Source organism: Corvus kubaryi, unplaced genomic scaffold (assembly GCF_017639235.1).
Source record: "Corvus kubaryi isolate FWS band 111438036 unplaced genomic scaffold, C.kubaryi_AGA036_p1.0 69, whole genome shotgun sequence".
NCBI classification, from domain to species: domain Eukaryota; kingdom Metazoa; phylum Chordata; class Aves; order Passeriformes; family Corvidae; genus Corvus; species Corvus kubaryi.
This window is the reverse complement of record NW_024582057.1, coordinates 4688546-4703285: the sequence shown is the minus strand read 5'-3', so window position 1 is coordinate 4703285 and position 14740 is coordinate 4688546. Positions and strand designations below refer to the sequence as shown.

At 38.8% G+C, this 14740-nt stretch overlaps 1 protein-coding gene and 1 long non-coding RNA gene across 2 annotated transcripts in view; one reads left to right on the top strand and one right to left on the bottom strand.

Moving 5' to 3' along the window:
- Window positions 1–14740, top strand: part of HIVEP1 (HIVEP zinc finger 1) — an 80133-nt gene that overhangs the window by 54585 nt on the left and 10808 nt on the right. Inside the window, 3 exon segments of the mRNA XM_042049173.1 lie at window positions 5847–5980; window positions 7341–7516; window positions 9522–9626. Coding sequence (XP_041905107.1) covers window positions 5847–5980; window positions 7341–7516; window positions 9522–9626 — 415 coding nt within the window.
- Window positions 9620–14740, bottom strand: part of LOC121674660 — a 52199-nt gene continuing 47078 nt past the window's right edge. The window contains exon 8 of the long non-coding RNA XR_006019747.1: window positions 9620–10131. This is a non-coding gene — a long non-coding RNA (uncharacterized LOC121674660). The remainder of the gene's footprint in view (window positions 10132–14740) is intronic.

Below are 14740 nucleotides of genomic sequence, written 5' to 3'. Positions count from 1 at the left end.
CAAAAGAGTGCTCAGCTTGAACAGGTGTCCATGGATACACCATGAAAACAGTTTTCACCATCGCTGATCATCTAATTCTGAGAGGAACAGTATGCCATTTCCCTTTCTCCCACCTAGGTTAATCAGTGGTGTGAAATAATGACAAAAATAGAGACATTTTAAACAAAACTGCCACTGCCATAAAACCACTGACAACTTCTTGGATTGGTATGGCTCCAAAGGTAACATTAAGTCTTGTGCTGAGGAATGTAGTCCAGGCAAAGGTTGTGACCCATGTGAAAAATCACATCATTCCAGAGCCCAGAGTGGCAGAGCAAAATAGTCTCTTGTTACTTCCTTAGCTGTCTCAGGGCTGCACAGATGTGATCAGGACTTTACTTGCTGGACAGTTTTCTTATGGACAGGACCAAAGCTGTTCTGGTTTGGACTGGATTTGATGTTCCTTAGTGATTGAAATGCCTGTGTGTGTGGGTGAAGGTGGCTGTTAGCCCCGCATTATGGCAGCAGGTGTCTGTGTCTCTGTAATAGACCCAGTAGTGGGTTTTATTGTCCCATCTACTGAAGTTGTAAAGCTCTCTGAAGCGTGCAGCACGGTTTCACACTTTTCCTTCCTCTGTGCTGCAAATGCTATGTCAAACACATTGGAGCTGGCAAAAACAGGGCATTAGCCCAGACCTCCCTTTCTCCATGATCCTTCAGGGTGTGGAAATGGTTTGGCACGGGGCTAAAAGCGACTGTAACTTGTGCTACTGCCATCAGCAAAACATCACAGACATTGGAATTCGGGGTCCATAGGGCAGCAGTCACTCTAGAGGAGACATGCCACAGCCTTGGGAAAAGGCCCCTATTTGTGTGGGTGTTGAGGGACAGAAACTGCTGCTGTCAGAGATCACCCTGGAATGTTTTTGTGTCTGCTAAATGTTTTGCTAAGATATAACATTGTCAGTGGGGAGAAAGCAATAGGAAGAGAAACTGTGTGATAGGAAGAGGTAGTTTCAGAATTACAGGGTGAGTTGTGAAGGTGTGCTGAAACCTTTAAGGCCAAAAGGGCAGTGGAGTTAAACCTGGTCCTCCTGAAATCTCTGGGAGACTTGCTAACATTTATACTGGAATTCAAAACGTTATCCATAATGTTTCATGCAGAAAATGCATACAGGCTGCTGATTCTGTTTTAGTGCTGTAGCTGAATTGAATGGTTGGTTCCATGCTAGTGTGCTGCCTTGGCTTAAACTCTTACTACCTTTTTTATTTTAGCCTTCTTCCTCGTACATTTCATGAGATGTTGCACTTAAATAGTGCTAAATTAAAAAAGAAAAAGAAAAGAAAACGGAAACAAATGTTTAGCTTTTTTCATTGTATGTAGTTGAGCAAGTCTTTCTAAGGCAAGTCTCACATCCTTGTGTCATTGAGTCATGTTTATTTTTAAAGAACAGTCTATCAGAAAAAATTCTGTGATAGCAAAGCAATTGCATGACTCTTGAAAAACAGATTTTCTCTACAAACAAATTCTGTTTTGAATACAAATAATGGATAATAATATTTAAAAAAATATTTTGACAGCAGCCTTTTAAAACACTCCAGGAGTGCTTAAATTCTGTAATAGGCAGCTGTCAGGTACATTTACAGTGCTTCTGCCGCAAAAGAAACACAGTTACTAATCTTTCTTCAGTCTTTCTTGCTGAAGTTTTGAATGAAGCACATGAGCATGATGGAAATGAAGAGTTCTTGAGCTCTGCTTGAGCTGATTTACAGGCTTTGCTCAGAGCCATTACTAAGGAAGAAAGTGCAGCAAAAAAAGAACCAATTAAAGTTTAATTGGCACCTCAGATTGTATAAGCAAGGTGTACCATGGCAGAAGTTAAAAATTTCAAAGACCTGATAGGTATTTCTGTCTAATACTTCCAGAGTTTGTCTGCTTTCCCTTCTAATGATTTAGGCAGCAGGATTTCAGCTGCTTTCCAGAATGCTGCTGCTGCTGCTGCTGTTACAATATACCTCTGTATTAGCAGTCTCCAGTTAGACCTGGTAATGGAGTAGCTGATGCCAACTCGGAAACTTCCTCACAGGAGCCATGCTTAAAAAAAACCCAAAAACTGAAATTCCTCTGCTCAGGCCCAGCAATTCCACCGGGCTTTTTTTGTTGGAGACTGAGGATGGAAAACATTGGAGATCATTTTGGAAATTAATATTCCATTAAGAAAAAAAACAACCAAAAAACCCAGCACAAACAAAGCCAACAAAGAAAATAGCAAATAATTCTTAAAAAAAATGTGGTTGATTTCCTGCTTAGAAGCTTGGCAGGGTCCTGAGTTCCTTGGGGAGCCATGGTTTAGATTGCAGGTCTTGGGGGTTGTGTTTGCTCAAGTGGTTTGCACATTTTAACCCTGACCTGACAGAGAGCTTTAAGTGCTACTACAATCCAATTTACAAATAATAATAAAATTGCAGTACTGTTATGTCTCACCTTCTCTCACAGCTGTAGCCCTTTCCAGAGTCATTTGGTGCATTCTGCTCATGGGGCTGTAACTGCTGATCTTCTCACCGAGATAAAGCAACTTGCTGAACTGTTCTGGGTTTGCCCCCAGAACTAAACCATGTTTACTGACACCTCGTGCTGCTGCATAACCGCTACTAATCACTGTCACAAAAAAAGGCAGTTCTTTCAACAATAGGTGCCATGGGAAGGGAAGATACTCGTGGACAAAATGCAAACAAAAAGGAACCCTGGGACTTTGTTTGCTCTTCACAATTCACTGCTCAGAGGCAATAGGTGAAGTTGCCATGTTCCAGTGATTCAGAAAACAAACCACAAAATGTTATTGTGAAAGAAGCTCCTGGAATGAGTGCAGCATGTTAAAATGTAACAGGAGGTTTCACCTGCGTGGAAAAGCCTTATTTTATCTCCCTGCTCTTTTTATTTTATTCCATTTATTATTATTTTCACCTGTTTTCCTCGCTTGAATTCACTGGTGTTATATCAGGAGTTCTTTCTCAAGCCTCCACATTGATCTTGGCTCTTCTCCCTGAAGTGAATCAGTCGTTTGTGCAATATTCCAGGGTGATGGTTTTTGAGCAAGGATAGGCTGAAGAATGGAAAGTTTCTCCTAACTGTGGAAGGCTTTCCTTTCTTGGATGGTGTGCCACAACAGTCCAGCTCACCACTGGAAAGTAGTTAAATTCAGAAGATTTTTATGTGTAAACTAGTAAAAGTTTAAAGATATTAAAAACATTTTTCCCAAGTCGCTGTGTGCCAGTGGGAAAAATGTTTAATGAATATTCTAATCTGAAGTTTATAACTTTGATGATTCAGGCTGCAAGCATGTTTTTTTTCCAAAGGATGTTGTAAAATACCAGAAGTATCTATTGAACTCCGGTCTCTGGGCAGCCCTAAGAGCAATTTTTTCTCCATTTTATACCAGTAATTGAGGACAGTGGAGTTAAATTGGAGCAAAATGAGTAAAGTAGAAATGAATCATGGTCCTTGTCTCTATGGGAGTAGAGAGACAAGACTGTGTTAGAAATGGAAGGCAGAAGTAATCATAGAGAGGAACATTTTACAGCACTGCTGTTTTTCTGCCCTTTCCACCAGTTCATGTGGGGCTTGGGGGGATTTCAAGTGAGGTACATTAAAGGGTTTCCACACAAAAAACCTGTGCTCCTTAGAGACCAGCCACTCTTTAAAATGTACAGAGGGCCCAAGTCATCTTCATCATCAATGTGAAAATTTTCAGAAAAAGCTAAACAGACTGTTTTTTTTATTATCAGTGAGCATTTTTCTAGATTTCTGTGACAGAAACTCAGTGTTTCTGTTACTCTGATATCAGTATTTTGCATGTCCAAGGCACTGAAATAATTTCCTAAAGTAGCAAATAACCAGTAAACTAAAGTACAGCAGAGGAGGTAAACAATTTTAAGTCCTAAGTTGGGCTGTCTTACGTCTGTACATAAACACGTGTTTAAAAACAAAAAGGGTAGTGGGAGCATCAGAGGTATTTGGTTTTGTGGTAGTTTTTGCATTCTGAGTGCTTTTGTGAATATACAACTTATTATAACAGTTTCATAATAGTTTGGATAACAATGTGGGTCTAATACTTCTGAAATCTTTCTTTTTCCTTTGTCTTTTCACTACTGAAAATTAAATCTGGAAAAAAAATAATTAGTATATAGGATTGAAAGATCAGGCACTTAAAGATTGCATTATTTCAGCTGCTGGAAATATTTATGTGGTTTTGGTTTATTGTGTGTATTCTGTATTTTTCACAGCTCTCTTCCTGTTAAACTACAAATGTCACCTTGTTATTCTTTGTTTGCAGTGGAAACAAAAGCAGTTCATGTGCCAAGTAGTGTAGAGAAACTGCAGAATAGCTCAGTTGTGATTATTGGAGCAGGCTTCACTTCTGATATTTCTCATCCAGAACATCATCTCTTTTCACCTTGTATGACTGCTGTTAAAAAATGCAGGGTGAAATTTCATTCTTCCTACACACAGGCAGAGTTGTCGTGCGTGCTTTGGTAGAAGTGCTCAGGCATTTGAAAATGCAGCCCGAATCAATCCAGAGGGCCGTATGAGGGCGTACGGGTTGGGGTAGTGCTTGTGCATGTACAGGTTCCTGGGGATTTCAATTGAATAGGAAGATGCTTTCCCTCTGATCTCTGTTAATTCCTTATCATGTGGGAATTAGAAACGAAGGCGGTGTCTGAGGCTGCATGAAGGACAATGGGCAAGGGCCGGGTGCCAGAATGATGTCACCCTTCAATGTATGTAACACCCAGCATAACTGATCAGTCATTTTAAGCCAGCCAGTGAAGTCACTCCTCTTGCCAAGAATTCACAAGCTTACAGCATTAAATTTTATAATGAGTGAAAAACATAAGGCCAGACTTCTTTTTTCTCTCATCATTTTATTCACTTATCAATATGAGCAAATGAGGTAAACGTGCCAGCTACGTGGGTAGAGCAGTTTATAAATATAGCAGTAATAATTGCTGGCTAATTGGATCATTCTTTCATTGTTGCCCATTTTATAGATCTCCTAGACTTGGAAGGAGTAGATTTTAATTGGCAAATGTTGGGGGAACTCATCCTCCTTAAAACAAACAAAAAAAAGTTCCTTGACTAATAATCAGGGAAAATGAAGAAATATAATCTTGTTCTGTTAGACAACTGTATGCTTTTTCTTGTCATTTGGTCTGGCAGTAGGAATTTAAGTGTGGAGTCTTGCTTTGGAATAGTTCTGGAACCCCTGTTAATAACCTCACAAAATTGGGAACAGTCAGTCTCCAGAGCAAAACATCTGCAGTTCCTGAAAAATATTAGCACTCAGAAATGTTACCTGTTAATAACCTCTCTAGGTACCCCTCATTCCCACCCTGCTCCTCTCCGCTGTGCCATGGGAAGGCAGCTCCTGCCAGCCATGAGGCATTGCTGTGTCTTGGGTCAGCAGGCAGGCTGGTCCAGCTGCTGCTGTTCAGGAAGCACTTCGGTCTGATTGTACACATCTTTCTCTGAAGGCTATTTGTGAGCTAAAAAGCATCACCTTCCCCTTCCCAGAACAAGGAAAATGGCATGTCCTACTGCAGACTCAAAGCGTTCCTGGTTTCCTACAGGGCCATCATCTCTGTATAGATTTAGCAGTCTGCAAACAGGCAACGCGTAGTAGAAGTTTAGCAGAGTAGTAGAGAAGAATTAGCAAAAGATATTTTTTGCTTCATGTATCTTAACAGTTTTAAAAATCAGTTATTAGAATTGTGGCTTTTATGATGCTTTTATTCACCATAACTTGAATGTTTGAATAGCATATGAAAAACACTAATTTTAATGATAAGCATATCTCATTTTCTTTCAGCGAGCGTTAAATAGGAAAAAATTGACTCCAACTGAATTCAGCAATAAGGAAAACTCTGAATCAAGTACTGAGCACGATAAAGAAAACTCCTTTATCAAAACTATACCAAGAAGAGTTAAAATATTTGATGGAGGGCAAGTATTGTACTTTGTATTCTAGATATCATTGGGAAGATATTTTTTCCTAGATTCTAGACTTTGCAGAGATGTTGCTTCCTGATTGATTTATTTTAAACAACAGTTCCCATATTGTGGTCTGTGGATGTTGGTTTATGTTTCCAAGAAAAATGGAAAGTCATCAGTAGCATGGAGCCATGAGAGTTATGAGAAGGGGTAATAAAATAAAGAATAGTAGGCAGTGCGATTCATTTTTTTTCCAAGGAACGAGCATTACTCAGTGCTAAAGGCAGCTAGATACAGCCAGAGATGTAAATTCTGTTCCTATGTTTCTCTTACATGATAAATAATACCTATCTGCAGCAAGGTTGTATAACTGTAGCTGGAGAGGATATAGTCCAGAGCCTAAGCAGCAGCCTGTGGTGCAGTGTCTGTCTGGCAGCTTGCTGTGGCATACACAGGCTGGAGAACTCTGATTTGAAAAGTGCCATGGAAATATTTACTGAGAGCCCTCCTCCCTGCACCGTAGTACTTTAAATCTGTTGCCTGGTATGAATAACAGTTGCTTTAGCCACAGTGTTGCACAATGTATAACATCTTATAAAACAGATTTTTTAATAGAGAAGTGCCAGTGACACCTGTAAAATTTTGTAGCACAAATAGTGCATATTTGATTATTCCTGTAATTGGTGGTCAGCTGTTGGGCTTTGGTTACTGGTTCCCAGTTTGAATCTAGTCTAGGCCAGCAGTTAAGCCATTACCAGCTGCTTAGGTAAAACACTGCTGTGTCTCTGCTCAGATCCAGACATTGCAGGGACCAGGTCACAAAAGCTAAGCACAACCTTTGGCATCCTTGAGTGGAAATATGAAGGGTGTAATTGAATCTGAATGACTTTTTCCATCTAGAGACAGTCGCCATAGGCTGAGTCCAGAGGACATTGATAGGGAATTTTAAATGTTTCCCATCATCATAACTAATGTTGTTCCTTTTCTGCATCCAAGGCAGAACCTCAAAGATGCTCATTTAAAGCTTCCTCCTGATGCTCAAACCTGCTTCCAAGAACTGACACCTTTAAAAAGTATGTTCCTATGTTGCAAAGAGGAAATTTGAAATCTTTAAATGCTTAGTATCAACAGTACCTTTATTAAAAAAGATGAGCTGCTATTCCTAAACCACTCTATGACTCCCTAGTGAAAAATATAGATATGAATTTAACAAATACATGCAGGAGTGAGCAGAAAAAGAGCGTGATCCGTTCTGTCAGTCGTTGTTTTTCATGTAATGTGTTATTTTTAAAATTCTGGTAGATGAGGGTTTCTAGCTGGAATCATTTCCCCATTACGACTGATTGCCTTGCTCTTATGGTACTGTTACTAGGTACAAGTCCAATGAAGACTATGTGTATGTGAGAGGGAGAGGGAGAGGGAAGTATATCTGTGAGGAATGTGGAATACGTTGCAAGAAGCCCAGCATGCTGAAGAAGCACATTCGCACACATACCGATGTCCGTCCTTACCACTGCAATTACTGCAACTTTTCATTCAAAACTAAAGGTAAGGCCACTTCACTGGGAATGTTTTTCCCTCTTTTTCTTTCTACTTTAAAGTAGAATTCTTTTCTTCTCACAATTGGCTGTTTGTGAGCTAAAGAGGTTGCCTCTCTGTGGAGCTTTGTTGTCTAATGCTTCAAATACTTGTAATTTCTTATTTCCTGCTTTTCCTTTGTCTTCTGTATATTTATTCAGATAATCACATCTTCGTATGAATGAACTGTCTGGCGTGCCACAGTGGGTGAGAAATTGGAGTGGAAGAGGGAAATCATGGGAGTATTATGAAAGTTAGGTGAAGACAAGTGAGGTGGTTAGCTGCTTATCCTAGATAGAGATGGGACACAGAATTTTAAGTCACTTACAGTGTCATTTGGAGGTAGGAGATGGACATATATTGTACTCATACTGGCACTCAACCAATTGCTCTAGGAAAGAAATTGGCCTCTAATAAATTACTATATTGAAATTTTTTTTTTTACTCTTGAAAGGTAAAGGTTCACTTTCCACTTGACCTTCTAAGACCCAGAGTTGGACCTCTACTTTTTAAAGCCTGTTTACACCTTTAGATACTTAAATGCATCCTAGTTTAAGCAGGCAGTATATTAAACAGTGGTACATCCAGGACTCAAGTGAAACAGACAGGAGAAGTTCACAGTGAAAATACTTTCAACAAATAATTCTAAGCAGTCAAATTTTCCTTGGCTTTGAGCATCATTTAGCAACAATCCCCCCCCAGCTGTAACCTCAGGAACATTTGTGTTTTTAGTGGGTTCGAGACTACTCAGCAGTTGGGTGGAAAACTTCCAAGATAACACAGTGCTGCACAAAGTGGGATGAATAAACTTCAGATGTGTCAAAACTCATCACTGCATCCTGACAGGCTGGGTCATCATACTGCCTTTACAATTAAATGCTGGAGTGCAAACCCAGCAAATTCTGATTATGATTTTTTGCAGAGGAGGGGTGCTGGCCAAGTTTGAGTAATTAAGTTCTGCCCCTGTAAAGTTCTCCCTGGTTAGAGTGGTAGCAGATAACTTGTATTCACATCCTCTTCTGCATTTGCCATGCATGGCTCTTGCCATTAGTGCTGGCAGAGTCAGGTCACACAGTTGGGTGTTCGATGTTTGGTAAGCCACCCTTCATGACAGGACAGCTTCATGAAGTGTGCAAAACTGGAAAAATTGCTATTTGTGAGTCAATATATTCACAAGAATTATTTCAACATTTGAGATGAGTTACCATCTTCATTTCAAAGCAGAAATAAAGTACTCCATAGAAGAGCCACCATTACACTGTAATTTCTCCTGTTTAAATACCTCAAAGAAACATTTTTTGAGAAGTTTAAGTATGAAGTGAGCAGTTACTTCTAGTAACATGCATTTCATAAATATCCTCATTTACAGATCTGAGCCACTCTTAGCCATTTCTTGGTGATATTTACCATATTTTCTTTTTAAAGGAGAAGGGGAGAGCAGCCTGTGGGGCCTCTCAGCTACACATTCACTTTTGAGATTCAGATCAAGTGTGTCCATGCTCTCATTTTGAATAAGATTAACGTTTGCTTAAGTTGGCATTGAAGATGTTTACGCTAAAAATAGAATTCGTCAAATACTGAAAGAGCTGCAAGATACAAACCTCAGTTTCACGTGATAGTTTTCTGTCAACATGACTTTGAAGGCTGAATCACCCCTTTTCATACTTTGCCATAAACAAAGGAGGGATCTTTTACACCGGTACCAAATGCATCATCATCTAGAATTTCCATCCTCTTTATTTTATCTCAATAAAAAACTTCCTGAAATGTAGACAGAGAGCTGGTAGCATTTGGGGTGGTAAATCTGCCACAGCCCTTGACAGCTTGCATTGAGGGACAAGGTTCTAGCAAGTGTGAAATCAAATTATACGGTTGTTATAAATGTACCTGAAGAAGAGATGGACACGTGGAGTGTATATTTGTAGACATTTGTGTACTCGCAGAGCAGATAATTCTTTTAATTTTTTTTCTTAAGGAAATTTAACAAAGCATATGAAGTCAAAGGCACATAGCAAGAAGTGCATGGATTTGGGAGTCTCAGTAGGCTTAATAGATGACCAGGATGGAGAAGAAGAATTTGGTAAGAAATTAAGGTCTTCTTTCTTTACAGAATTATTGTGTCTATTTTGTCATCTCAGTTTCTTACCCTTTCTTTTCCAAAGCTTTTTAATTCTTGTACAGGAAAAAGATACAGAGATAAAAATCTTAAGAGCTAGTCCAAGGGAGCCAGAAATACTGGAAGAACTTTCACTGAAAGAAATGACAAGCATATGCTAAGGATAAATTGCTGTTGAATTTTTCACGAAGTGTTATGCAGTTTAACTTTATCACTTTCACAGATAAATATGACAAGATTGAAAATACCAGAAAAACAGCTGTTTGCCTAGAAAAAATGCAGTCAAGTGTAGTGCTTCTTTGAAAATAGTTGTGCATGAAGTGGTCCAAGTTTTGGGATGCATATTTCATAGAAATTATATCACTAACATGCCACACAAATCACAAATATGTTGCTGAGTGCTTTTCAAGGAGGTTAATCATCTTCCAGCATAGAGTTCTGTCCTCCTTCACAAATAATTAGGATAAATCTGCAGATAGAGAACATACAGAAATTAAAAACATTATTCATCTTGACCTGTTCTACCTCTTCATTACTGATGAGAATGTTTTCAGAATGAATGCATTTGCTAATAATTGGAATTCTGCACTTCCCACATCCTGAGAAGATTCTGCTGAAGAGGAGATGAGATCAAGGACAGTCAAAGAGGGCCAAACCAGGTTCATGAGTGACTTGCTCAGCATGATAAGAAAGCTGCACCAGACCCAGTGAGATGGAGAACAGCACTGTGCATTAGGACTGTTTGGGATCTCGGCATGTTTAGTGCAGTGATGGCATTTTTTCCTTCCTCACATTCCTCTGTGGGGAGATGAGTTGTGTTCCCTTGCCTTGGTGGATTTTTCTCCTTCCACTGGAATAGTTTATTAGATTGTGGATGAGGCTTGGAGAAAAGAAAGCGGTGGGGGGTCTTTGTTTAAACAGTAAGGGGAAAGAAAGATGAATGCACTTGCTCCCATATGACAACCACTGGCGGAATAAGCAAATCATCTTGAATCTAATTCTAAATAATGCTGGGAATATGACTCAGATGCTGTGATTCAGTAGTGCACTAGGTAGAAAGAAACCTGCGTTTTTCCCTTTTTTGGCCTTCTTCAATATACTCCTTCTTCGTAAGCAAAAAACATGTCTCCCTTCGCAATTTGAGGTACCAGAAAAATAACGCAAAAGATAAGCAGCAGGACAACTTACTGTCTTTTTCTTACACAGGAACTATTTTTATTAATATTTTCAGTCTTCTCGTGACAGAAATTGTCACTTTTTAAAGCAATGTTCTGTAGCATTTGACATTTTTGTGAGTTTCATAAACTATGGCTGAACAGATATTTCCGTTTACTAGGGACTGAAAACATTTTATTGATAGATAAATTGATATTCCCAATTGTATGCATTAAAAATTGCATTTGTGGTTATAATGCAATGGGGGAAATGTAACAAATGCTAACTGAATTTTCAGTAACACGGGGTCGAAGAAAGCCACTTCAAACATTTGTTGAAAGAATGCTTTCCTTTGACTTCAGGACTATTCAAACGAGAAAGAGAGAGGCTTTCCCTTTTTACATATCATGTACAGGCATGTTTAACCATAGTATAAATATATTATATATTCCCTGAAATATGTTCTTTGCTCAGCACAGTAATTACTTAATCAATGAAATACTCTACTCTGGAAAAAAAAGCACAGACATTCTACGGGATTTGCTACATAATCCTTGAAATTCTTCATGGAATTTAATTTTATGGCTACAATGCCCTTTTTTTTTTCCCCCGAAATAGAGGAGGTAGCACTTCTTTAACTGGAACCCCAAATCAAAAAGCAACTTGGTGATAAAATCCCCACCTTCTTCAAAGGTTCTGGCTCAGGTACCCATAGCAAAACCAGCTGTGCAGCACAAAGCTCAGCCCTAGAGACCTATCCAAGAGGCAGGGTAATTAAACCCCTGATAGAGGTGTGTTTGCTGCAGGCAGACCAGTCCAGGCTCTCCAGTTGCTGCAGACTACAGGGCATTTACAATTATCCATGGAAATTCAGTGAGCAACTGTATGCTTCAAAAATGTGATTTCATCTGTCTGCTCACCTGGCCAGCCATGAAGGTTTTTCTTCATGATAATTCAGAATCTTGCTTGTCAGCCTATTTTTAAGGCAGAATTAGGAGGGGGAAAAAAGTGCAGTGTATTGCATATCTGGTTTTTTAAGTGTGGTTCAGTTGCCCTCTCTGAAATCCTGAACATGCTAATTTTAGGCAGCATTTTAATCTGCTTCAGCCACCTCTTTGGCTGCCCTTTCCCCAGGGCAGTGCAGCAGAGCTCACACTGGGGCCAGCACCCCTCGTGCCAGGTCTGGGCTCCAGGGACAGCCCTGCCAGCAGCATGTCACCCCCAGAGGACAGCGTGATGGGCCGTGGGTATTGAGCTGCACTTGTGGTGTTGCATCTTTGGCCCTTCCACCCCTCTTCCCTCTGGCGTGCATTGCTGGCATGGTTGTGCCACATATCCTTCATGTGTTTTAAAAAACGTCTTTAAATGCTGAAATTTTTGGGGTTTGGTTGTTAAAAATGTTCTGTCTCTTAGACAGTGGTGTCTACTCCCATCGCTTTCCTCAGCTGGAAGGCAACATGAGAAGCAGTAGAGAAAGGTGCAGAAAATCTGATAAGAAATAATTGTGACCTCAGAAAAAAAAATTTCTTCCTGAAGACTGTGTGAAATTGGCCTGTTTCTTGACCTGTAGAATGTCTGTCTGTCTATCTGTCTGTCTCCACCTAATTCATTATCTGAACATTTGGAATACTGATTATTCTTCTGGTAATAGAAATGTCTGCACCTTTGCTTAAAATAACTAAGCTGTATGTCTTCCACTAGAATTCCACTTTGAATTAGAGAATTTACCCAGAAATTTAAGAAAGCCACCAACCTTTTATTTATGAAGGATTTTGCTGGTTCCCGTCTTTTTTAGTTTTTTTTAAAGGCTGGGCAATCACAATTATTTGAATATACAATTTTTTAGATTCATATGAGGAGCCAGGTGTGACTGACAGCAGTACAGATTAAATGGATGCGAACTGAACCAGGAGTGCAAACTTGTGCACAGTCCTGGGCACAGGCAAAAACACACACACACACAGAGTCTGTTTTTTCAGTAATCTGAGAAGCTGAAATTTGTTGTGCTGTAGTGTCTCGGGAAAAAAGAAAGATGCTCTCTAGCTGTCTGAGACTGTATGTGATCAGAGCTTTTAACATAGCGTTCTTTGTATTTGGACTTGTCATCATTTGGGTATTAGTAAATACTTTCTGGCTTGGGTTTTTGTATTCAAAACCATTCCCTCATCCATTTATCTTTAATCTTCTGCTCTGTGGAATGTTCTTGTCACCAAAATACAGGGTTACAATGTGAGGAATGTTAATATCTGAATTAAATTGTCAGAGGAGGTGAACTGTTTAGTGTGACAGACTGCAACTGGGGAAATCCTCTTTGGCCATGCTCACACAACATTTTTCTATCCAGTCTTAAAAACAACAATAATTTGTGTTCAAATTAAAACAGTTACAAACTTTAAACTTGTAATAAGCTAATGTATGAATGGTATGGTATGTCTGAGTAAAATTGCACAAGAGAATTCCTTAATAATGAAATCAGTAGATGGGCAGAACATGTAAGTGGTTTCTGTGCAGAAATTTTATCCCAAAATATTCATTAGCAGTAAAAAGACCTAATTGTAAGTTTCAGATATGTATTTATAGATATCTACATACACACATATTAAAAAAACACTTTCATTTTCTGCAGTGTTATTACCACAGTTCTAAGTTAATTAGCTGTACGTTACTTACAGTAGATTTTAAGTGAGTTTCAATGGCTCTTCATTAGCTTAATCATGACACAGTCTGTGTTTTCACTGAATCTACATTTAAGAGGTGAAAATAAATTAAAATCTTTGCAGTAATAGCCCCCTTTTACAAACGGAATGAAAGTCTGGTTCTGTATAATTTACCATAATAATTTTTAAATATTTTTGTTAATATCAGTGTCATTCTTCAACTAGATTTACATTAGGCACACTGACATACATACATACATACCCACAGCCTGACATTAGACTACCTAGTGCTAGGTTTGATTTACAATATACGAGTTACTTGAAGGTTTAGGTGTAAATAATCCCTTTAAGCAGAAGTTGCTCTTACTTTTTGGTTAGTTTCACTTCATTATTTTCTGTGGTCTTAGGAGTGAAAGTCAAAAGCTCACAAATTTTCTTGTTCTCAATTCTGAGGAGCCCTGGTGATCACCAGTCTGAATTTAACCCAGTAGATGTCACTGTGAGTCCTGTTAGAAGGTGATGAGCAGTGGACAGTAGCTGAAGCAAGACTGAAATCAGCCTTGAAATAATTAAAGCCTATGAACAGACTTAGAATGGCAGGAGGACAGCAGATCCTAACAGGGTACAGATGCTAACATTGTTTAACAATATCTTGTTTACCCCTCTTAAAATTTGTGTGCATGGTTGTGGAAAGATCTATTGCAACTCTAATACCATGGATGAAAGGCAAGTGTAAGTTGTAATTGTTTAGAAGAATGCAGTGAATTGATAACATATAGACCTCACTTTCAATTTATGATCATATAATGACATGCTGAAAAATACTTCTGCCTTTCTTTCCATAGTCTACATTTTTTCTTGAGTTTGATGGAGAATATATAGAATATAGAATGGATGCTTTATTTTTAACTGCTTTTATGTAAATGCTAATCCATAACTGAAGATACTTCTAGAACTTGAGGCAATAAACACTGCTTTGTATTATTCAGGTGTTAAAAGGCAATAAGTGTAATAAATTTAAATTTAGATGCTAATAGGTAGTGAATAGATACTTAGTAAGCTATGTCTTTAATCTGCATAAGTAGACCTAATGGCAGTCATATAGTTACCTACATAAATGCACATTTGCTTAGGAATCTGTAAAACTGAGCAGTCCGGACTTGTATTTTCAAGCCATTCTTGTCTTCCTGCCAGTGAAAGAATGAAAATGAACACTTTGCTTTTTATGTCACAATCTACTTAAATATGGTTAATTGTAACTGAATG